Here is a 25,286-nt window from a genome sequence, read left to right on the forward strand (position 1 = left end):
AACATGAGAAGGATGTGCAAGATAAAGTCACCCCCTGCTGCTGGAGCAGGAGTGAGGAGATAAAGCATTCTGAGTGTGGGGAAATCCTGAACACCCAGCATGAGAGCAAAGAGGTCATGTCCAGAGACACAGAAATACCTGCAGAGTCTCACAGGCCACACACTGAGAGAGAGGGTTCTTCTGCACAGATTTCTTCCAGTCTAACACACTTATAAACTTGAACTGGCATTAAAAAAAAAACAAAACAAACCACCCAGAGCTGTTTTGCAATCAGAGAGCTTTTATTGAACTCTTCATATCGTACATTTGTGAACATCTGTGCAATAAATACAGCTCAGTGTTGATTCTTCCCAGCTCCTTGAAGCATAAGGAATCTTCCCTTTCCCTTAGTTGACACTCCACGGTAGGAAAAGCTGTTGGATAGTAGGGATAATGTCAGGAAGCTCCTGACAGTGAGCCTTGTGTGAGATTTGTAACAGCAAGCAGGAGTTTTCAGAAATGAGTTTAGTGGGCAGATGAGACTGGTCTGGCTGCTTGGAGGAACCTCTGCTAGCCAGAGTTCTGGAGTCAGCCACAGCTAGTGCAAGAAATGAGAGATAAAGATCATTTTCACCTTCCAATGTTAAGTCATTGCCTGGCAAGTGCTTGCAAAATATTGTACAGATTTTACTGAATAGTTGCCTTCAGGTGGGAAAAAGTATTATTGCAGAGCTAACATTAGGACTGATAATCTCTTAACAGTGACAAATAAATATACAGCATAAATTGTTGATAAAAATATCCATGTGCAAAATAGTTCTCAGGTTTAGTCAGTGCTTGCATAAGCAGCACAGGCAAACAGAAGATGCAGGCACCCAGTTCAGAAAAAAAAAATACAGTTCTGTTCAGGCTCTGGCCTTGAACTTCAGATTAAAGACTGAACAAACTGCAGTGTCTTTCTTGGTCTTCAGAGCATTTGAAACTAGGATGAGCTCAGTTTTAATCAGCCCTACCACAACTAACCAGGACCAGGCCAGCAATGAGGTTCTCAGACATGAAAAAAGCATCACATTTACAACCTTGTGCAGAGGAACTCCAGCCCTGCTGGATTCCCTGTCCCCTTCTCTTTGCTGCCTTCATCCCTCCCATGGAAAAGAGCTCTGGAAAGTTTTTCAGTGGTGCAGCAACTCCATTTATTTCCCCAATTCCTCTGGTCACACTGGGTTGCTGCTGTGAATAAAAGGTGGTGGCTGCCTTTTCCTCCCTGTGCCAGAGCAGAACAGGAGACAGCTCCTGTTCTTACAAACCCAGGGGAGCAGGTGAATTTCTTTGCATCCTTTGGCTGACTTGGAATGCTTCAGACTCCCATCCTTTCTTCCCAGCCATTTCTAACCACCCCCTCTATGTCTCAGTCTACAATACTGCCAGTTTTTGTGGCACTACAGAGATTGGTGTATGAACAGCCAACTAGAAAAACAGATTCAAATCTTTACACTTCTTCATAATCCATTAATTGGCTGCCCTACCTTTAACTTCTCTCTTGTGCTGCTCTGAAAAGCAGCTTTGGGAACTTCCTTCTACCATTTTCATATTTCTTGCTGAATTCAGGTCAGGACATGGAGCTTTTACAGGGGAAAAGGACAAACCTCAGCTACTCCAGCTCCTCTCTCCCTGCTGCTGTCAGCAAAGGTCAGATGGAAAATGGGGGAAAAAATAACAATCAGATTAAAGCCAGTAAGGTAAACATTCAAAGGCAGCAGTAATGCCAAAATCTAGCAGCAGTGACATCCACAATGCCAGCAAACACTTCAGGTTGTAGCATCCAGTGAAGTATGTGGGTTCTTTTACAAGTGATCAAAGGATGTAGTAAAAATAAGTAAGAAAGAAGTCTGTCCTCCCTGTAAATTAAGATATGGAAATGTACCTGACAACAGCATTTGAAGTAATTGGAAAAGGGGTTTATAAGCTTGGCTGAAATACTTATATGTCTCAATGGGGTACAACACCCTTTAGAACATTTCAATTACTATTGAAATTGTACATTTTTACTTTATAGTAGCTTTTTTCCCAGACCCTTGGGAAAAGCTGTCTTAAATCTTAAAGAAGATGGTAAACCACAGTTTAAGGTCAGGATGGCTCACATTCCTTCAGCAATAGCCCCAGTCTGAAGGGGTAGCCAATGCAGGAGTTTCTCCAGGAATTTTCTCCTGGAATCTCCCAGTATTTTCTCCTGGAATAAGGCACTACAGAGCAGGAGTACCTGAACAAGATGTGGAAGAGTTTACAGCTCTTGACAGATTATCTTTGGCTCTTCTAAAACAGGCACAACAAAAGGCACTCCAAGATAAACAAGAAGGTGCGAAGAGGAAGGTAATAGATGAAACAGCATGATTTTAAAAAACCTTCAGGCAAGGAGCTTGATCTTACTTTGTAAATCTTCCCACTTGTGCTCACTTATCAGGGTACCATTGGGGAAAAAAAAAAAAAAGGTCTGTCATGGCAGGGAAAGCTCGTGCACTGTGCAAAACAGTGCCACTGGTTTATGTTTGTCACTTCACTGCCATGCTTCCACTCAAACTAGCTTCTCCTCAGAGCACATGGTTGGAGTGAATCTCAGCTCCAGCCCTCAGGATTTTCTCTTGTTTTACAGTGGTGCCACCAAAAGGAAAACCCTCCTTTCTCCTCCCCATGCCCCAGTCCCAGTTTTGTGTCCACACAGGTAATATCTAATTAACATCCTTGAATGGGGGAAAAAAAAATCCAGAACTTTCCAGAGCTCTCTTGGGCCTCTACTTCAGTAACTCTTTATTTCAGCACATTTTATGAATCTGAAACAACATTTTGGAAAGCCAGACTTTAGACATAACAAGTAAGGAACACACCAGTTAATTCAGGCAATATTTTTTACACATACATATATATATATATATAGGTAAAAAAATAAATTGTCTTGTTAAGAAATATTGCTTAACCTGATTAAGAAACAAGTCCCAGAAGCTGTGCAATACAGCAAGACACATTGGCTGTAGAGCTGACACCAGGATAGCTAGCTGCTTGTTTTTAGAATTAAAAAACAAAAATAAAACCAACCAAAAAAAAAAACCAAAAAATGAAAAAAAAACCAAAAACTTAAGACATCAACCTGATTCTTTGTTGGAGATTGCAAAATGTTGAGGAGGCTCCACGTTGCTGCTTGGCTCTAGATGAATTTCCTCTCCCTCTCCCGCGCAGTCACGAAGTTCAGGAGGTCGATGGCTGTCACAATGCCAAACACCATCTGCCGCTTGCTGGAGGAACCATCCGTGTGATCTGCACAGAGAAAAAGGGAATTCTGGCTCCAGGAGGCACAACCACATCTTCTCCTGCTTGGTTTTAGTGGCACTGTTTGTAAAATCAGGGGCCAAGCCATGCCAGCTCCACTGAGCTGTTGTGACTCTGGTGACTTTGGCACACAGAGGGGAAACACAAAAGGCACCTTGGCCAAGAGTCACAGAGGAAGTGACAAGGATTTTCAGCTCAGAAAGGCTCCTCAGCAAAAGGAATACACAAACATTATAGAAGGATGGATGAGAGTCCACTGGATTTATTTTTCTTGACATGCAAACTCAACCAGGCCCTCTGTTATAAAGTGTATTTTCCTCAAACATTAATTACTTGAATCTGCTGCAAGTGGCATTACCCCACTGTGATTTTTTTTCATTATGAGCCTAAGCCTTTGACCTGGGAACCAAGTGGCCACATGACTTCTGGGCCTTTACCTATTGTCTGAATTCCTTGTTCCTCAAGTCTGACTGTACTGAGATGTTTAGTCTACTTCTACATTCCATTTTTTCAGTCAGCTGCACTGTCCTGGGTGTTTTGTTTACTCAAATCTCTGTTCCACTGCAAGCTTCCAGTGAGATTCTAGGTTTATAAATAGTCAGCACAGAGCCAAGAACACATCCTTAAGGAGATTATCAGGAGCTGCCCTAAAATTGATGACTCTTCTTCCTCCAGTTATAATTGAGAAGCTGTCAGATGAATTCATCTGGCAAGTCTTAATATTGCTTTGGCTCTCATTTCTCAGTGTTTGTAACTTTGCAAGTTGGTTGTTATAAGGAAGATGAAACAGGACAAAATATTACTCACATATAAGAGTGATATACCCCAGCTTTGAAGATTTATTTGATCTTATCAATCATGGAATGGTTTGAGTTGGAAGGGATGTTAGAAACCATCTTGTTCCACCCCTGCCATGGGCAGGGACACCTCCCACCATCCCAGGTTGCTCCAAGCTCTGTCTAACCTGGCCTTGGACACCTCCAGGGATGGAAGTCAGTGTTAGTAGCACATAGTTAGACACAGAAAGAGGATTTTCCTTCTTCAGAGCTCACTCTGCACATTCACACTCACACTTGCTTCTTGTTACCACACAAAGATTTGCCCTCCTGAGGTGCTTTTTGTACTCACATTGAATTTGTTCATGAACCACCAGAGCAAAGTGGTCTATTTCCAGGATATGAGAGAGTTTCCCCAAGTTGTCTTTCAGGTTAATCTGAGGAGAGAGTTACAAAACTTTTGAATAAAACGGTTCTTTCTGGTTTTAGTGGTCAATAATCCCCATATGCTCCATACAGAACTAAAAACAGTAGATCAGCATTTGTGTGCTGCTCCCACCTGAAGAACAAGAAAACACCAACAAATAGAGGCCAGCTTAAAAGACTAGTTTTCTTTGTTTCTAGTTTCCAAGAAAATGAAGTACTACATGAAGTTATTTGTTCTGATTCTGTAAGCATAATGACTATAATGAAAATCTGGAAAATGCTAATAATCAAAGAAGGTCAAGTGTTCCATGTGTCTTAACAAAAGAAGTCACCATAAAACTCTTTATACTTGGTGATTTTATCCTCAAAAGACTGTAAAAAAGTGAATGACTCATGCTGCTAATCATTATGTAAGTGAATACAATCTACAAAAGCAGAAAAGCCCAAACAAGCCAAAAAAACCAAGGGTGAAAAATTGCTCAGCTGACACTGTATTCAGGTGCAAATCAAGGAACTGAGAGTTAAGAATTCATTTTTTGTGAAGTTCAACTTTGTTAAGACTGAACAAGAAAGCACCCTGTGTTAATTCTGCAAAAATACAGATACTTCCTAAGCACTTCAGCAATCACCTGCTGCAATCATTTAAAAACAAAAATCCCTAAAACTGTTCATACATGATTTAACATATGAAGCAGCAGCCACAGCTCCATTAACCAACCAGGTGACTCTCCCCAGCACCTTCCATCTGACACACCACTGGAATATCTGACTTCACAAGGATGGCTCTTCTCTCCACCAGCACTTGTTTGGACTGGCAAATTATCCTGTAATTGTTGTTTCATATCCCTGGAGCACAGTCATACCAGGGGCTTTCAGAAAAGCTATGACCATTCAAAGAGATTGCCACAAAACCATGGTGATGATCCTATCAAAGCAGGCTGCCCATGGTACAGAACCACAGAATGGTTTGGGGTGGAAGGAACCTTAAGGATCATCCAGTTCCAAGCCCCTGCCATGGGCAGGAACACCTTCCACTAGACCAGGCTGCTCAGAACCTCATCCAACCTGGTCTTGAATGTTCCATGGATGGCAAATCCACAAGCTCTCTGAGCAACTTAAAAAAGCCAAAAGATGCATCTTTCCAAAATACACCCTTGCCCTGGTTTACAGGCTAAGCCTCTTATTTGATGCATGCTGTGGTATCTCATGTAGGATATCAGAAGTCATTTTGGTGACACAGATGATTCATTTTCCCAACTTCACTCCTCAACAAGCCACATCAGCTTGACTAAAGTGGTAATTAAAGCAAAATCCACCATACTTCTGAGGTTATGTGCATTCCACCATGTTTCCCCATTAACCCACCAATTCAAATGGAAAATAACCATTTTTAGTTAATGTATCAGCAGTACCACCCCTTGAGTCACTCCCCTTCCAGCCTCCACCAAGAAAATACCAGAAATAAAGGGAAAAGAAATGGTTAAGCTGTTCTTCACTAAAGAAGCCTCAGAAACTCCAAGCTGCCCATGGCAAAAGGCACAACCTCAGAAGTGCAGAGCATTGGCTGATGCAGCCAACACCAGCATAGGCACAGAAACCATCACACACCACCAGCCCCAGAAACTCTCAAGGTGTCCAAGTGAGGGAGAACATGAACTAAGCAGTTGTGTTACGCACCACATTTCCCCATGATGCTGGATTATCTGTCTGGGGAGGAAAAAATAAATTTACATTTGCCCATAAATAGCCAGCACCTTTGCTCAGCCTCAGGGTGGCTCACAGGTTGAGCAGAAACATTACACAAACTTCCAGAACACAACATTCAATCTACTTTGGGACAGTGCTGGAACTTAAAGTCTGGTGAAACCTAAGCCAAGCATTCCACCTTTTTAAAATAAAATTCTGTGCTCAGTAACAGCTGCTGGTCCCAGGTAGACCTTCCCCAGCCTGTGTGCTGTTAGCACACCTACTCTAATACTTGCAACCAGAGAACCAGCAGAATATACCTGCCTACCTGCTGGAATTGCTTGTAGATCACTTTTCTGACTTCATCAGAAGGCTTAACTTTTCCAACAAGCAGTGAAGAAAGCATGTTACCCAGGGTAACCATGCCCAGAATCACCCTGGGGAAGGAGAGAGAAGATAGGGATAAGCAACACAAAAGCCTCAGGTGCTCCTGTAGAAAAAAGCATCCACTCTCAGCCAGCCTGGAGGAGTCAGTTCAGCTACTTCATGGTCATAATGCAGCATTATTGATGGGATACTTGGATTCTGTGTGTCTGCAGGAGATAGAGAGCAGTTCTCAGAGGTTCTGGAGACTCACACACAAATCAGCAGGTGCTGTGGGTCCCTCTGGGCACCAGGACCTTTGTATCTCTGCTCCTTGCAGCTGGAGACAGCTACCTGCAACCTCAGAGAGCTTCTGGAAAGCACAAACTACTTCCTTTTTTCAAAGTTTCATCTGTCCTTTTGAAAGGTGTGACAGCCAGAGACAAGCTCACCCCAGGTTTAGTTCATTTCCTTTTTTCTTACAAGGATCGACAACAGTTCATCCCTCAGGTCAGCACAACTGAGCAACTCTTCAATACTCAGCCTGTCTGCAGGAGACCTGCAGGGTAATAAGGCACTTTCAGCTTGCTGGGGACACCCTGGTTTATAGGGATCACTGCAGCACTGCACTGTAACACCGTGTGCTGAAGAAACTCTGTGAAAGCTCTGATAGAGGTGGGCAAGTTTGGGGTTGGTTGTTTTAAACAGGAATTTTGGCTTTGTTAAGTTGAACAGGTATTATTTTAAAAAAATAAAAAATTATCCTGCAGAGACACACTGAATAATTACATCATAACAATCATTTAGAATCACGTGAAGGGCAGGACAGCCCTGGCATGAAAACACAAAGTGCAGCACTGCTACGTTCAAGGCAACATTTCTGAATTGTGTGGCTATAAATGAAAAAGGATGAGTGAGAAGGCACTACACTTCCAGTAAGCATTTAAAAGACATCCCTGAGGACCTGGTGAGGGGAGTGATACACATGGATGAAGAGTGATAGATGTGGACATACCCAGATTCATCAACAACTGGTACCTGGTCGAATCCCTTCTCCCGGAGGATTTCCACAGTCTTGGCACAGGTAACAGTTGGAAGCACAGTCAGGGGAGCAGAAAGGCTCAGCTCCTGAACACTGATGTTCCACCACCTGGGGATGGAATAAAACACAAACCCATGCAAGTCTGATGGAGAGAACAGAACCTGTTCTTCATGCACAGTGGCCTCCAGCACTGCAGGAATGGCAAAAGGAAAAGTCAGGATTCAGCCAGAGCCAATAAAGCTTCAGGGCTCTCAAGTTTTATCCCCAAGATCAGAAAGTCACTGAAGTGTGAGAAGGTTTGACAACTGAAATCCCTTTCCTTGTTTCATCAACTTTCAGTGAATACAGATAGTTAGTGGAGAGCACTAATCTCCCCAGTTTCATTATCTGGATCTTAAACAGAAAGTTTTGTGCTCCTACTCAAAGACCTACCTGTATTTACAGTCATTAGAGGCAACAATTTAGGGAAGATTCAATTCCACCTATGTTGACTTGCAGTGCTTTGCACTCAAGAGCTCTGATTTTAGAAGGATTCTTTGCATACTTCCTTTTTTTTAACTCCAGATCTAATGCTTTTGATAAAAAAACCCCAATCATTAAGTACCAAATTTTCTTCTGCTGCCATACAACTCAAGGAAGGATGTCAACTAATTAAAGCAGATTTGATTAATAGCTGCAATTATACATCAAGACAATAGCATGGAAGATCAGCCAAATCAAAGGAGAAGTGTAAATTGAAATGAGCTTTAAATTAGCAACTGCCATAAACCCGATTGAATAGACTCATGAAAATCCAAATGGATCTGACAGGCTTACCAAGGTTTGTTGCCAAGGTCTTCTTCTTTCATGAACCCTTTCTGAATCATCCATTTGTCACTCAGAAACTTGGACCTGCAGAGCACCAGGAAGCAAAAAACTCATTAGCAGGGGTTGAACATCTGACAGCAAACAGAGGCAACTGCTCACAGCTCACTGTCACCAACAGCTGAAGTGTAATTGGAAATAAACCATCATTTGCCATCTAAGCTTACCAGCCAGGGACATGGGGAAGAAATACTCATGGGAAGAAAAAGGAATCCCATAGGAAACAAAGCTCCAACTGCATCAATCCCTTGGAATACAACAGAGACACAGCCTGGAATGGAGGTGTGTCTGTCTGCAGCTTCTGTTTGTCTAATATTGAGCAGCATGCAAGAGCAGTCAGGAGATACAAGTGAAGATATCATGTTTGGAGATATGTTTAAATGTGGTTGGAGAAAAACTTCTCAGCACAGCTCAAAGCCCTGACACTTCCACCTTTAAACACCCTGACTGTGGCTGCTGCTACAGGAGTGCTAGGTGCTGCTGTGGGCACAGGGATCCTTCCAGGGGTGGGATAATACCAGTGATCCCCCATAAATAACATGGGGAAAGCAAATCCATGCTAACCAGCGGTGATTATCTACTGAAATCAGAGCTCAACTTTAAAAGCGAAAAGTTCCTCCCCTGCTCCATGATTTTGGACACCTCAGAACTTGGCATTCCTTGCTGGGATAACTGAGGGTTATAAGGAGATCTGAGGGACTGCCTCACCCCTTTCCCAGAGAGAAAACCAGCAGGTCCTTACATGTAGTTCCTGATGGAGTCAGGGCAGATGACAACACAGCGCTGACCCTCCTTCAGCTCCTTGGCTGCCTTCACAGCTACAGACATGGCACTGCCTGAGCTGCCACCTGCCAAAACACACAGCAGGGGCAGAACTTAAGTTTTGTAAGTTCTAAATGAAGTAACAACCATCAAAAGACACGAGGTGAAAGAATAGATGAGCCCAAAGCAAGGAGGAAGACAAGTTCTGAAGTGGAAGGAGGTCTCTGAATCTGCACAAGGCTTCAGCCTCCCCTGTACTACACAGAGAAAGCCAAAGGGGGGAAACTCCAGACAAGTCCTGCAGTGGGAGGAGGTCTGTGTGATCTGCACAAGGCTTCAGTCTCCCCTGTATTACTCAGAGAAAGCCAAAGGATTCCCAGTGCTCTTACCACACAGCAGTCCCTCCTCTCGGATCAGCATCCGTGCCAAAGCAAACGACTCCTCATCATTGCTCTTGTACCACTGGTCCACTGCCTGGGCAGGGGCAGGAGACAGAAACAAGGGTCTGTTTAAATGGGGAGGGAGAGGGGAACTGCACAAGCAGGGTGAATTCAGCCCAGGCTCTTTGAGTGAACAGCTGCCCTACTGAGCCTGGGTTTCCATCCTCCTCCAAATGCCAAGTAGGGTTTTTGCCAAGGTAAGATGATCACATCAGCACAACAGGCTTCCTATTGGAACCTTGCTGTTCAGCCTCAGCTTCCTCCTCTCTTGGAGGGCTTCCCAGGGACACAGGTCCTGCTCAGGATGCCCTCATACCACTATGTCCAGGAGGGGCAGGGATGCTTTGTTGGAGGTGATTTCTTTATTCCTTAGTTGTTGGGGTTTTTGTTTGTTTATTTTTCTTGTGTGTGTTTTGTGGTTGGTTTTTCGGGTGTTTTGGGGTTTTTTAAGCATAAAAATAAGTGTTTATAGATTGTATGTTATCTCAAAAATGTTATCTACTCCCTTCATGTTGACTTGGCATTGTAAAATTAGTTTGACCACTACAGAAGCCTTTCAAGGGCTGTTTATGCTGATGGAAAGAATAGGAATAGTTCTGTCTACCAGCTCTCCCATTTCTGCTCAGAGAAATACTTCCCCAATTTTTTCCTCTGCCTTTAACCTCATCCTGCATCCCAGCAGAGGGCAAAGGGCAGCAAATCAAGCTTTACTTACAGATCTATCCAACACTGTGGGGACAAAATCATATCCAATTCCTTCCACTTCATACATTGTCTTGTCAGTCTTGTTCAGCTCTTCTGGTTCAGCGAGGATGGAGCCTTCAGGATCCACACCTATGATCTGGAGAAGCAGATTTCCCCTCAGGCCACCAAGACACACAGCTTTGGAGAGCACAGCCCCTGTGAGTGCTGGCCTTGTCACAGCTGCTGGTGTCACACAGCCAGCCTGGTGTCCTGTTCATTTCCTCCTGGCAACATTCACCTTGCCTGGGAGATAAATGCTTTGCTGCTTCTGATCCCTTGGAAATCCTATCCCATCTGCTCAGGCTGTGCTCACTGAGGGGCACCACTTGTTCTACATTGGTTTTGCTTGGTTTAAACAGGAAACAGGGTTTCCCTGAGACAGGATTGTCCTCATTCACATGTCAGGCATCATTACAGACAACTCATTTTGTGTCAAGTGCAAGCAGGTCAGTTTTATTTTCTTCACCACTCCCTGCCTGTGTAGGGAAATATTCAGGATTGAAGCAGGATACCAAGGTCTGGGAGGAAATCTGACACAGTACATGGGTAAAGACCCAAGTTGTTGCTGTGTGCAGAGACAATTCCACTGGGTAGGGGCTCAGCAGCTCCAGAGCAGTTGGGGAAGGCACAGCCAGGGAGGAAACTGAAGGCTGCAGAGCACAGAGCAGAGAAAGAAGTTTCCCAGACACCCCATGGAGGGATCTGAGGGTCATCTGCTGAGCCAAACTTGAGCTCTGGTTCACCAGTGATGATTTCAGACACTGAAAACCCTTCTTTGCAGCCAGAACTACCTTCTGAGAACTCCCAGGAGCTTCCCAGAGAGACCCAGGGCAGCCTAGCAAGGACCAGGATGTGCCAAGTGAGGCGGTTTGAGGAGACCCTAAAGAGAAAAGTGTTAGATTTGTCACTTACTTTGCAACCTGGACACTTCTCCTTCAGCTTCCTGGAGATGCCAGTGATGGTCCCTCCTGTGCCAGCCGTGGCCACCACCATGTCCACCTTTCCTGTGTGGGAGAGAAGGCAGTTGTGGAATCTCCAGCAGAATGATGGGTTGAAAGCTCACACCTAAGTGTGGACTTTCAACAAAAATGCAGGAAGTGGCTGAAAGGGGCAAGACAGAGCTCTTTGCTTCCCAGGAGCTGGGATGAGACCTACATTGCTCAATCATCATTTTCTCCAACAAGGGTTTTGAAATGTCCACCCAGAGGCCTGGCAAGGCACCAATCTGTGGCACTTTGGACACAGCTGGAGGTGACCCACAGAGCTGACAGCTGCAGTTTTCCTGTTCCTGTATTTGCTGATACAGATGATTCATTCTCTAAGTTAAACTGAGCAGCCCATTATGTTTGTTAATTAACTGAATGAGTGCCAAGAGCATGGGATAGACAGCCCTGGGGAGAACTTGAACATAACTACTCCTTCCTTTTCACATGAAAAAGGCTGTTTTGGTCACTAGCACTCAGAGGGAGTGTGGATTTGACAGTTCATCCCTCTGTCACCACCTACAGCTTCTCTGGTGCATCCACACAACAGCTTTGTTAATTAGAAAAAAAAAATTCGATTTTTGAAAGGTCACCAATTCACACACAAAATTAATAAACCAGCCAAAAGAATAACACCCCACCAAGCAGGGGTAACTGAACAATGCCTGGCCTGTCAGGAAAAGCAGATACAAATAAGAAGCCTAAAGCTGGAACTCATGTGGACTCTCAGTTTGTGGGATAGCAGCTTGTAAAAGTGTACTCAATTTAACCCAAAATTTGTCACAGAAAGACAGGCCAAAGTCTCCAAACAGCTGGTTTTAGGAAGGAGGAGAACCTTTCACACATTCTTAATCTGAATGAGAATGAATTTAACAGCTGATTTTCTTATCAGAGGGTCCCATCAGAAACTGTACTGTTGAATAAGACAGGACTGGAGCCTTCTGTATGACTCCCTTCTATCCCCTATGGAAATTCCCACATGGTTGCAGTGCTCCTGACAGCACTCAGTGTCTCCTGACAGAGCAGTTTGTGCTCCTGACAGCTCCTCAGTGAAGATCCTTCCAGTGCATTTGGTCTGGGAATGTTAAAATACCTATTTCTGTATTTGTGATCAGAGAACAATGATCCCATTTCACACCAGACTGTCTATGGTGCTTTTTTCTGAGGTAACTTAAGCATCACTGCTTTCTCCACCTGCCCACAAGCTGAGGAATTGAAAACCCAAAGAATTCTTCTTTAATGGAAAAAAAAAAATCATTACTGTGACTACTGAAATAAGGTGATTCTATAATGACACAGAGCACATGTATGGGGTTTGCTCTATCAAAATCCATGCATTTATCACCCAGCCCAGGTCTCATTCAGGAGCCTATTGAAGGGTTTAGCAGTAGAGCAGACTCACCATCACACTGCTGCAGGATCTCCTCAGCTGTGGTGTCATAGTGTGTCAGGGGGTTGCTGGCATTGCGGTACTAAATTGAAAGACACAACAGCCATCAAGGAAGCCAGAAATACAAAAATCACATTTTGAGCCACTTCAGAACCACTTCAAACAATCCCCAAGGCCCACAACATTTATACATACTCTCTGCAGACTGTTTTGTTGTGTATTATCTCAACCTAGGGCTGAGAGTAGATACAACCCTCCCAAGTGACCTAATTTAAGCACTGTCAGTCCTAAGGTGCCAGCAGCCTCCCCTGCCAAAACCAGTCCTGTCTGTGGGTCAGCTACTCTTAGCAACATGAGCCCTGTGTCCATTCTTCCTCACAGGATTGCCAGTTCAGTGGAATTAGACACAGTAAGTGTTGTAGTTCTGGCAATCACCAGCTCATTGCTGCTCTCTAGTGACTGTAAAAACTTCCTTTCCTACAGCACGGTGACTGCTCAGTTCCAGCTCCAGATTTGGGGTATTTTCTCCTTCAGGGACACATGGAGAGTGTTGAGCTGACAACCCAGGACACTACAGAGCCTCCTTCATGCAACACCTGCAGCTCTGACACCCTGGCTCTCACCTGGTCTAGGATGTGTGCGTTGGGAATTTCATTCTTCAGTCTCCAGGCCACTCCCACGTGAGATTCAGGAGAATCAAATCTGGCAGTTGTTGGGGTCCTCACAATCTCAGCACCCAGAGCTCTCAGGACATCCACCTGCACCAAATAGAAGCAGTCACAAACCCCAAAACACCCTCAAGAGGCTTCCTCCACACTCAGCCCCAGGCCCAGGATGTTTGCAGAATATTCAAAGCTTCAGCACTGCCTTCCTTCACCCTCTGCTCAGCGAGGGACAGCTAACCCAGGGCACAGGTAATGTCAAGTCAGGCTGTCTTGACATCTGTGTTTGAAACAGTTGTGGGAGTTTTCTCTGTGGCAGTGCTGTGGGGATGAGTCTTAAAGACATTTTCTATCCCTGGCTAGCCAGCCTGGATTTCTCCAGGCACTGCCAGAAACCCCTTGGCAGAGTTTTGCCTGGTCAAGAGCCAAACCTTTGTTTTGCTGAAGCCCCAGCACTGATGTGCACCAGGAACTCAGCAAGTGCAAACATGTTGACTATTAAATCCTTGCAAACACAGCAGCTCTGACCTTCTCCATGCTCATTTTCTCCGGCATGACGATGATGCAGCGATAACCCTTCACTGCTGCAGCCAAGGCCAGCCCGATCCCTGCAAGCAAGAAAAGGCATGCAGAGCCCTCAGAGAGCAGAAGAGAAGCACAAAACCCACAGTGCCAGCTTTGGCATGCCCTGGCTTTCATCAGATTTTCACCAGAGGCTTGGATGCAGTGTCTCCAGAGGGCTGGCAAAGGGAATGTTTGTGCCTGTTGTGGTTTACAGATGCTGATACTTGTTTGAGGTTGGCAGCCAAGAGAAGCTTTAGCCAAGGGTGGGGAAACTTGACATGTGCAAACTGCTAGCTTTGCCACATGCACATCACCTTCCTCCTGTCTCACCCACTCCATTTTTCCAGAAGTAATTTGGGAAAGGAATGTACTTTAAGCTGGAGGAGACCAGAGGAATCACTTTGATTCTGCCAAAAGATCCACAGAGTCCCTGTTGACTCACTTCTGCATCAATCCCTATTTGCAACGGGCTGCAACAAAGTCCTTTCTAAAAAGAAATTATTTAGATGCTGTTTGTGATTGAGTTAGACCCTGGCTGTCAGACATCCCATCCCTAAAAATCTGTACCTCCAGCCTGATTCCTGCCTTCCTGCTGGTCACTGCCTGCCCCTGAAGGGCTGAGCTCAGAAATTCTTTCCCTGTGGAAGAGAAGCTTAGACCTCCTACCAGATCACCTCTCTGCTGGACAAGCTGAGCTGATCAGGTTGGCTGAGAGGTGTGTGAGGTCAGGCTGCAGCTCCCCTGCCCTTCTGGGCACCAGCACAGCACCAACACATGCAGCTCACCCTGCACAGAGACTTGCTTGTTCAAAGCTGGCTCTGTTTCTCTGTGGTGCTGGATTGCATAGGGGAGGGGAAAAAAAACCAAAAACCAGAAACAAAACAAAAAAACCCGAACTAATAATCTTTAACTGTTCCTGTAAGAGGAGCATAACTCACATCTCAAGTAATTCAAGTGGTGTTTAATATACTGGGAAAGGAAACAACTTTTCTCAGTGTTTTATCCATAAATATGGATGCCCAAATACAAAATAAATAAGACAGAAAAGGCCTCATTAAAGCCAATGAAGAGAAGCCATTCAGTTCTTCCTTATTGTCTGTGATGAAGAAGAGATTTTGAGACCTGAACTCTTAATACTTTGTACTTTCTGCTACTGACCTGGAAATGCAGCAAACATCAAAACAGGACTTTGGCTGAAGGGGAAGTGAGTTGAAGAGGATAAAAATATAACACATTAGCTCTCACATTCAACATACTCAGTAGCTCTGAGCAGTAGAGAGCCAAAGCCAATTCTCTCAGGTTACTGTGTGCCCTGGTCTTTGCTCTTGCATGACAAAAAAAAAAATCAGCTTTTTGAAGTTATGGTCCTGCATCTCCTTTAGTTCTGCCTTTTTGGATTCTGTGGCAAGGAGAATCATTTATCAGGTGCTGACCCAGAGAGAGGGATGTCATGGGATGACCTTGGATACTCGAGGAATGTAACACACATGGATATTTTCCACTCCATGCCGTTGTTCAGGCAGGAGGCACAGCCACACTCACAAAGGCTGCAGCTGCCCTGAACACCCCCAAAATTCCCTGATTCCCCCCCAGAGAAGCTGCTGAGTAAACAGCAACTGATGTGACTTCCCAGTTTGCTGCTGCAGTCTGGGGAGTTGGTCACAGATCAGCTCATCACCCTAGGATCAGCTCAGCCCCTCCAGGAACAAAGGACAAAATAAATATCTGCCTGCTCTGTGTCTATCAAAAAGCAACAGCAGGTGGAAGCCCAGGGAAGAGTTTAGCAGCAGGGCCAGGCACCTCTCCAGAACACATCAGGCAGGAGGGCAGCTTGTAGCTCACCTCAGGAACCTCCTCAGAGCAGGCAGTCTATTTTAAATTTAACTATTTATATTTAACCATGTGATATATATTTTATATTTGACTCAAGTGGCAACTACAACAGCTATGACACAGGAGCCCAGAGTTGACTCCACACTGCTCAGATCATCAGAAGCTCTGCCCTGGCCCCTGATTTAATGGGACTGTTCCTCTCTCCAGCCCTCCAAGGAGGAAATGAGGACCCAAGTGGGATGTGTTGACAATGCAGGTGTGCAGGAGCTCTGTCAGACAGTGCTGTGAGAGATGCAGCTCATCTCTCATCCCAAGTGCTGTTTAGGAACAGCATGGGAAGGGCTGTTCCTAAACCAGACCCACCTCACCTGACAGAGACACTGTGGGATATCCCAAATAGAAAAAAGGGAAGAACCACATTCACACCAGTCTTTTGGGTGCTGTTTTCCCCAATAATTTCCAGTCAGACTTGAATTCCTAAAGACTCCAGCGAGTCTGGCCTTGCACTTCTTTTCTTTTAAAGCAAAGAGGCTCTGCAGTTTAGCAGAACTCCTCACCAGCTGCTCTGGCCAGCACAGAACACTGCAGAATTGCTCTCTGTGTGAGATGGCAGAGGCACTGCTCCCTGCACCACGCAGGCAGGAAGAGATCAAGGTCTGATCTCAACCCTGCCTTTCCCAGCAAAACCACCAGAGCTTTCCCCCCACACTTCACTCAGCCGCTGTGGCTAGCACAGGTCTTTCTCATGAGAACATTTCGTTGTGTTTTATAAACAAAGATAAAGTTTGGATGTTTTTTAAACAGTGTCTCGAGATTTGGACAGTTCAGGCCTGGCCACTCAGGCCTAGTGGGAGGTTTCTGGCTGACCAATCTGGGCGACCTCTGAAAAGTCTATATATATTGAAATCAAAATAATAAATCTCCTCGTTCTTGCCACACTGAGAACTTGAGTCTTTTTCTCTGCTAGTGGCTCAACAGTGACAAGCCTCTGCATCCCCACCTGTGTTCCCAGAGGTTGGCTCAATGATGGTGTCCCCAGGCTTGAGGATCCCAGCTCTCTCAGCATCCTCCACCATCCTGAGGCTGATGCGATCCTTCACGCTGCCGCCGGCGTTGAAAAACTCACACTTGGCCACTGCAAACACAGAACCAGCAGGGCTGGAAGGGAATTCAAAGCTCCTCCAGCTCCACTCCCCTGCTCTGGGCAGGGATACCTTCCACCAGACCAGGGTGCTCCAAACTCCATCCAAGCTGGCATGGAAACTTTGTCTCACCCCTTTCCTGGTGAGTTCTCCAGCCAAAATCTCCTGATCAAACTGGGAGTTTCTCCCCTTGCTCAGGCTGCACTTTCACTCCCTTCAGTGGTGTTGAACACCTTTCAGGACTCTGATCAGAGCCTCCTGATATCTCCAGGATGGCTGGGTTTAAAACCCAAACCAAACGAAAAAAAAAATTCACTGACAGTTTCACCCCTTCAATACTTTTCAGTGATCTTTAGTGATAACTGCACAGCTGCATTTTGCACACATTGATGAATACTCTGAATAGGAGAAGCAATCAAAAACTTCACACAACTTCTTTAAATTCAAGAAATTATTTATGAAAAATGTTTTGCTTTTTTTTTCCACAAAAATGGAAAAGCTGCAGGAAATGTTCTCATGAAATACAAGCTGAAAGATGTTTTAGATACCCAAATCCTAAACCCCTGAAAATTTGCCAAGGAAAACCAGCATTTTTTTCCTCACCATTCCTTGCCAGTCACCTGCACTCCTGTGCCCAGGTTATATGACAACACTGACCAGAACTACCCAAGTTTCTGAAATAATGTTTGTTAGTTTGTTCTCTGCCTGCAGCAACACTCACAGAGTTCACACTTGAGCCCAAAGTGCTTCCCAATCTTGTTGATCCGCACCAAAGGGGTATTGCCAACTTTATTCAGGATGCTTGGCAGGATCTTTGGAGGCTCTGGCCTGGTGAAAACACAAACAAAATCAGTGTATTCACAGAGGGGTCACACAACAACAACCACACAGCATTTCTGATGCTTTTTATTTCAACCAGCTTTCCCCTTCTCCTTCATCAGGAGTTATTTTACTTTAAAATATCCATTGGACACAAACTCACAACATCAAGTCCTTGATCCAAAACGAGGGTTAACCAGACCAAGGAAACCTTGATTTGTGCTGAAAAACAGCAAATAAAATAACACTTACAGGGTGGCATGATGATGGGGGGAGGCAGAGAGGGGCTTCCCAAGCTTCCAGGTGCATTTGCTGGGTGTGTCAGGGCGGATCCACTGCCTTTCCTTCTCACTAGCCTTGCAATTCTCACTGTCCACCCCACCAGAGACAAAATTTTTGGTAGGTGCATGAGGGCATGAGTTTGTCTCTGGCTTCTTCTGGGAAGGAAGATCAGGGATTCCATTCTTGGGGGAGGGAGAAGGAAGAGAAGAGGAAAAAGAAAAGGAAAAAGAAAATAAAAAGAAAAGGAGTTGATGTTTCCATAGTACTGTGAGGATGGGAAAGTGTCTCAGCACCATCTTGGTCTGCCAAATCCTTATCACCAACAAGAGAATCTTGCACTGCAAGTTTGGGAGCAAAAGCTCACCACAGTGCCCTACACAAAGATAATTTAAACACACGTGTGCTCACTGTAACAAGCCTCCACAGATATCCAGAAAAACCCAGGACTATTCTCATGGGAGATATCCCTCCCTCAGCAAAAGCTCTCTGAAATAAAACCTCCCCATCCCAAGCAGGCTGGAACACAGTGAGATTGCTTGGTGACTGATTAGAAAACTGTGCCAAAAGGCTCTGCATTGCTCCTGATGGTCATGGAGACCTTCTGGGAAGGTTTCCACAGCAGCTTCCTCCACAGCAGCTCAGAGCCCAGATCAGCCTGGCCTTGAAAGCTGACCTTGCCCCTCCCCTGGTAAGTTCTCCAGCCAAAGGATTTCTCAGCAAACTGGAAGTTTCTCCCCTTGTTCAGCCTACACTTTCACTCCAGCATTCCCAGAATTAACCCCTTCGGTTCATTTCATTTAATTTTCATTCATTATTCCCTTCCCTCCATAGAATTTCAGCAAAATTATCTAGAAATCTCCCTGGGAACAGATAGAACTCTCCTAAATCCTGGTGATGGGCCAACAGTATTCCCCAAAGACCCATGAGTACCTTAGACACAGGAACAGGCTTTTCTGACCTCTCCATGGTTTCTGTGGAGGTGATGGCACAGGAGACTGGACTTTCTTCAGGAGAATGAGTACTCTGGGTCACGAGACTGGAATCCTCTTCAAAGCTGCAGATCATGCAAGTTAGAACAAAAGAAAAAAAAAGAACCTGTCAGGAAACAGTCTCTCACAGGGGCAAAACCACACACATCTTTTTCATAAGGATACAAAAAAGAAGCTGCAAAACAGAGCGAAGAAAACTTATATAAACAGGATTATAAATAAATCATGCAGCAGAGGTACTGTGCAAGATTGATGGAGGATCCCCTGACCCTGACCCTTTCTTTACTGCATTATTTAATCTTCCCTCTGCCCTGTCCTCCACAGCTCAGAGCCAGGAAAGAAAGCACAAAACATCTTTCATCAGACCATCTGCAACTCCAGAAGCTTGAAAGCCACAAAAAGTAACAGGAAACACTTCAGTTCCCAGGCTACACAGCTCTACAGACACAAAGGGTGAAAGGGCTTCGAGGTGCTGTCCCCAAAAGACCCTGACACAACTCTGGAAAAGGATTTCTCCAGGAACATTTGCAGAGGCCTCTCCACCCTTGAGGAGAGCAAAATCTCTCAAGTTCCTACCCAAAATGAATTATTGTTGCATACACAGCTACAGTGATGCTGGCTATATTTCTGAGCTTTTTGCTCCAGAAATTAGCAAATACAAAATGGAAGCAGCAGTAAGTTCATTTATCCTACCAGCTGTTTTCAGAGCCTGGCTGTTTCCTTTCCATTAAAGAAAAAAAAATCTGGCTAAAGTTTTGGAAAGCACAAGGGGTTTTTTCCCTAATATTTGTTTTTCTCAGCACTGTTTTGCAGCAAGGTTCAGCTCTCCTGGCCTTGTCCTCCTTCTGACAGAAGCACACAAAACACACACTTGGATCTCAGAGAGCTGTTGGTCTGGTGAGAAAACTGGGGGGAAAAAGTGAATCACAGCATCAATGACCTTTAGTATGTGATCCTGCAAGTTAACAGGAGCCACTAACTACTGCTGCCTCATGCACACCAATTCCCTTCCTGCATGCTGAGTTGAAGAAAATGCCTAAAGCATTTAAAGTGCTCTCTTTTAGGGGGAAAAAACAAAAAAACCCCAAAAAACAAAAAAAAAACCCCAAAACCAAAAAAAAACCCCAAAAAACAAAAAAAAAAAACCAAAACCAACCAACCAACCAAATAAACCAAAAAAACCTCTGAAAAGATCAACTTTCCAGACTAAGACTTGAAATAATTTTCCTTCAATATTTCCATGCCACCAAAATGACACAATTTTATTTCACCAGGTTAAATCATGCCCAAGAGCCAAGATGGACTATAACCTGTCATAGACTCTTGACCAGGATTAAACTGAGAGGCACCAGCCTAAAAAAGCAAAAATCCTATGAATACACAAAATCTAACACCAACCAGCCACTGCTACCAGGAATCAGCTTGTTTCCAGTTCCAGGGTGAAACCCAGCCCTCCTTTCTCTTTCTAGGAGGTTCCTGGTTCACAGTTCAGAGTATCAGTGGGGTTTTTCAGTAAAGGAAAAATACTGGAGGAGTTTCAAGGTTTCCTGTGAGGCACATGGTCCCTGAGAGAGCTGGCATGAGCCACTGGACACAGACACTGACTGCCTCTGCCACAGGTAACATGACAATATTGACAAAGTCCAGCTAAAAAGGGGTTTTGCTGCCAAGGGATCAAATAATTTCAAAATGCAGCAGGAGAGCAGCGAGGTTTAGAGACAGGAAACTGCAAATTTTGTTCTGCTTCCAAGTTGTCATAAAATAGGAGCACAAAACCTTTAAAAGCTTTAAAATACCAGCTCTCAGTGTCTTTGAAGAGTGTCCAAAACTGAGATGAAAGAGGGAGAAATGCATTGCAGAAAAAAATAATTAAGAGGTTTTCAGTATTTGTTCTTTGTATTGATGACAGAGAACAAATTATTGTGGCTCTCAAAAAGCTGCCTTTTGGAGGATTCCCTCTGGATTGGGCAAGGCAATAGCATCTCATTTCCTTTATTGTAAGGCAAAAAAAAAAAAAATCCATAGTTCACTAACAGCAACTCCATCACTTCTTGAACAGCAGAAACTGAGGAAAAGCTGCATTTATTGCCTTCAAATAAGCTGTGAGATTCTCTTATACTTTCAGAATTAAAAAAAAAAACAACTTGATGTTTGATCAAAGCTTCAATAATGAGGCTGCAACTCTGCACAAAAATGAGGAGAGGGACAAAAAGTTAAACACAAGCAGTGCCAACAAAAATCCTGCCACCAAATACTAACCTTAAGCAACATAATTAATTGCTTACAGCCCTAGATGGCAAAACAGGGGGCAGAGGTGGTCTAGGACATCCAAATCCCCACCCTGATCCTGGCTACAGCCCCAAAATAGTATTTTTTTATTATTATTCTGGGGAGACAGAACAGGAGGATGGCAACTCTGCTTCTGGAGCTGCAACTGAACACTGCTCAGAAGAGGCTGAGGGAGATAAGCTGCAGGAAGAGCTGCCAATCTTTAGGAAAGACATTCTGCCAGCCTGAATTTAATTTTCCTGTAAAAGAGAACACTCCCCAGACTAGTTGGGAGTGTGGGTAGAGTCTAACTAGAAAAGCCTGCCTGGCTCCTGGCATTATATCTGCAGATCACACAAGGCAAAAAGAAAAAAAAATTCATCAGAAAAACCATTTACAAAATCACTTAAACCAAAGGGCAGTGGGACACAGAGGTGTGAGACCCAGAAAGTCTCCTGGGCAAGGGAAAGTCTCTCCCCAGGGAACCCAAGCCCTAAACTATTTCTTAGCTCCTAGAGAGCAGGACTGAAGGCCAGCCAGTGAAATTAATCCCCAGGCAGCCTGAGCTGAACTCACTCCACAGCTGAGTCAGGAGCTGCAGTTTCTACAGCTGTTTACAGTGTGTGAGATCAGCACTGATGTCCTGAGCTATTCAAACAGCCTGTGAACAAGAACCAAATTAACTGGAGATGGCCTGGAGCACAGATGAAGCTGTCTAAGAGGAGGTGTAAGAGCTGAATCAGAGGGAGATGTCCCCAGGGGTGACTGCTCAGCAGAAGATGAGATACAGAATTCCATTATGCTGCAGCCTGAGAATGGGAAACTTCATGATGTTAAGGAGGGACAAATAAACCACTGCAGAACAGTTGTTCTGCTCACCCTGAGCATCACAGGGTCTTGCAGAGCTGTAGGATCTTTGGAGATAACTGGGTGCAGCAGTACCCATCCAGACTGGAAACACCACAGCTGTAACAGATTGAGGAGAGAGTCAAATATTTGGGTTGTTTAGCTGTTGTGGTTTTTCTGTGAGTGTGTGTGTATCCTTGCTACTTCCTCAGGAGCAGCATCCCTCCTGTGCCAGGAGGTATCACATTACCTGAAGTAATAGGGGAACAAATTAACAACACTCCAGCCCTAGGAAAAGATCCTTCAAGAATCCAAAGCCTTATTTCCATTTCCTCCTACAGAGCAGATGAGCACATGCACATCCTCTCAGTGATCATTTTTTAGAGGACAGCAAAGCAACTTCCACTGCTGTAGCAATTGTTCCTCTAGAAATCAGCCAGGGAGAGCAGGGAAATGTTCAGTTTTCTCTGCCCCCACAGAATGAAGCTGTGGCTGCAGCCCTCACACAGGTGTCTTCTGACAGCTCCACTCCCTGAGTTCACTCCAACCCTGCCTGGACTTGACCTCATAAATCTTCTGAGTGAAGACTGATATCTTCAGGAGCACCACAGCATTAGAGAAAAGACTGGAGAATGCTCTACCTGCATTTTTACCTGTTGCAATCAGAAGCTTTCACTATTTCTTTCCCTGCTTCCAGCTCCCCCCCTTAGCACACAGAGATGGACCAACACTGCAGCCTGAGCAATTCTCTAGATCTGCTCAGCTCACCAAGCATAGGGAGAAGAGGGTTCCAGGTAGGGTGACAGAGGCTCAGAGATTAAATAAATTGCCCAGCAAAAAGAGGGAAAGAAAAGACAAAAAGAGGGAGCTGGAGCTCTGCTCTCAATTTCTGACCAGTCTGTAAACCAGGCAGAAGCACTGCTCCTCTTCCCCAGCATTGTGGTGCCTCCTGCAAGGCTTCACAACTTTTGTTAGCCATGGGGCCTCTGATAAAGGCTGGCAGGGAGCTGGGCAGGAAGGCACCTTTCTGGCTGATGCAGGTTTTGTGGGAAAGACCAGCTGCCACCACCCTGTGGAGCTTTTAGCAGGACGCCCAGAGCAGGCAGAGCACAGCAGTGCTGTGTGCCTGTTGCTGTGCTCACATGCAGGCCACAGGCCAGTAGCCAGAGGCAAGCCCTGCCAGCCACCCTGGCAGGCTGCTGTGCTGTGCCAGGTCAGTGACATCCCTGAGGCCACACGTTCCAGGACAGAGTCCCTCATGAGCCTGGCTGCCACCACCCTCGTTGGAAGCACACTCTGGCTTCAGGAATGCTGAGAACTCACACACAGAGGTTGTGGCAGGATGCTAAGAGCCAGCAGATAGCATGGGAAAGGATGCCATGAGCAAATGCCCCAATACTGGACCTTCTGCACCTAAACCACATTTCAGCAGTGCTGATCTCACTGCAGCCATTTCCCTCCCAGGAAACATCAGGTTCTGAGCAGGTCTCAGCTCTCCAGGAAACACCTTTCTTCTCTCCAAAAGATGCCCATGTTTCACCTGTCTCCATGCTCTGTGGTTTTCCACTTTTCCACAGCACAAGCTTTGCAGAACACGGAGCTCTCACGCCTCACATCAGCAAACAGGCTTATTGCAAGGGCAAACAGTGAGAGCAACTTTGCTGGAACACAGCCCAGCACTCCAGAAGCTCCATGGTCAGAGGCTTTGGGATTAGAGAGACACACAGCAGACTAGATGGTCAGCCAGGAATGGGAGAAGAATCACTTGTCTTTTAAGTTGTGGCTGGTTCAAGACACAGGGAGCATTACTAACGCTGCTACTGAATAGATCTCTCAGGTCCTAGTCAAGTTCAGATCCCTCCCAGCTGGGGAGGGGTAATATATGAAATCAAATGCAAAGAATAAGCTTCATGGTCAAATGGTCAAATTAGCCGGAGTTGCAAAAAAACCAGGAGATCCTCATGGTACTGGGGAGAACAATGGGCGACAAGCCAAGACCAGAGAGCCGGTGCAACAGCCTGAGCGAAACCAGAAAGGCACAAAGTCATCTTGTGAAGCTGTACGAACAGCAGAGAGCCCATCCCTGCTCCGGGCTCAGAGGAGGCTCTGCGGGCACCCTCCGGCGATCCTGGGCATCCCCAGCAGAGCCAGCACCTCCCGCGGGTGTCTGTGGGACCCCTTTATCCGCAGCTGCCTCCCCAACTCTTCTCTTCATTACAAAACCAAAACAGGAGCCCAGCTGTGTGGCACAGAACGGGTGAGGTTGGAAGGGACCACAGTGGGTCACCAGGTCCAAACTCCCTGCGCAAGCAGAGTCACCCCGGAGCACATGGCACGGGATCGCATCCAGACGGTTCTGGAATATCTTCACCCAGGGTGACTCCACAGCCTCTGCGGGCTCTCCGCTCCAGCACGCAGCCCTCCATCCTCCATCCCGTGTGGGATGCGGGGCACGGCCGGCCCCGTCTGCCCCCACCCCGCACACAGCCCGCTCCCTCCCGGATGATGCAACCTGCGGCCAGCGGGATGCGCCTGCCCTCGCCCGCCCTCGCCCGCCCCGCCGCTGCGCTCGCCACCTCACCCGCGCGCTCCGGACGCTGCCCAGGACACTGCCGGTGTGGGGTGGTGGGGACGGTGACTGTGATGAGGAGGGTGATGATGAGGAGGGTGATGATGAGGATGAGGATGAAGATGCGGAGGATGCGCGCAGGTTTAAGAGCAGCCCGCGAGCCGCTGGCCACGCCCCTCCCTGGCCACGCCCCTGCCACGCCCACTGCACACCGGTGGGGCGGGAGCGGCGCGGCGAGCGCTGATTGGTCAGTGCGGGGGCGTTGGCGGCCCGAGCCAGCCAATGGGAGCGCGGTGCGCGGCTGCGATGTCGGAGCGCTCGGGGATGTCCGGCAATGCCCGGCAATGTCCGGCGATGTCCGGCAATGCCCGGCAATGCCCGGCGATGTCCGGCAGGATGGCTGAGGAAAACCCGGCGGGACACGGCCGGGATTCACTCACAGGGCCTTCCGAGGCTGTGGGCAGTTTGGTCGCCTCAGTTCAGAGAGGACACTGAGGTGACGAGGCTGGTGAGGAGTCTGGAGCACGAGTCCTGCG

The 25,286-nt window shown here is 46.0% G+C and overlaps 1 protein-coding gene across 4 annotated transcripts; it reads right to left on the reverse strand.

Annotated features, from left to right (window-relative positions):
• Nucleotides 1–260: 260 nt before the first annotated feature.
• On the reverse strand, nucleotides 261–24,921 carry LOC146444110 (cystathionine beta-synthase-like protein). Of its 4 annotated transcripts, none has more exons than XM_085044863.1 (18): nucleotides 24,763–24,921; nucleotides 19,009–19,132; nucleotides 18,049–18,260; nucleotides 17,699–17,805; nucleotides 16,836–16,970; nucleotides 13,967–14,046; nucleotides 13,400–13,534; nucleotides 12,789–12,858; nucleotides 11,316–11,407; nucleotides 10,375–10,500; nucleotides 9,609–9,693; nucleotides 9,200–9,305; nucleotides 8,410–8,484; nucleotides 7,567–7,701; nucleotides 6,517–6,625; nucleotides 6,180–6,209; nucleotides 4,429–4,513; nucleotides 261–3,288 (listed from the first exon to the last, which is right to left on the reverse strand). In XM_085044863.1, exons 2-18 carry the CDS (start codon nucleotides 19,042–19,044, stop codon nucleotides 3,179–3,181), a joined length of 1,728 nt encoding a protein of 575 aa, XP_084900989.1. In that variant the 5' UTR covers nucleotides 19,045–19,132; nucleotides 24,763–24,921; the 3' UTR covers nucleotides 261–3,178. The 4 variants fall into 4 exon arrangements, with proteins under 4 accessions (XP_084900989.1, XP_084901059.1, XP_084901130.1 ...); XM_085044933.1 differs by having other exon boundaries at nucleotides 24,694–24,920; XM_085045004.1 differs by lacking the exon at nucleotides 6,180–6,209.
• Between the last annotated feature and the right edge of the window lie 365 nt (nucleotides 24,922–25,286).

This window comes from Lichenostomus cassidix, chromosome 1, assembly GCF_008360975.1.
Source record: "Lichenostomus cassidix isolate B80296 chromosome 1, HeHo_3.0, whole genome shotgun sequence".
In the NCBI taxonomy this organism is placed as follows: domain Eukaryota; kingdom Metazoa; phylum Chordata; class Aves; order Passeriformes; family Meliphagidae; genus Lichenostomus; species Lichenostomus cassidix.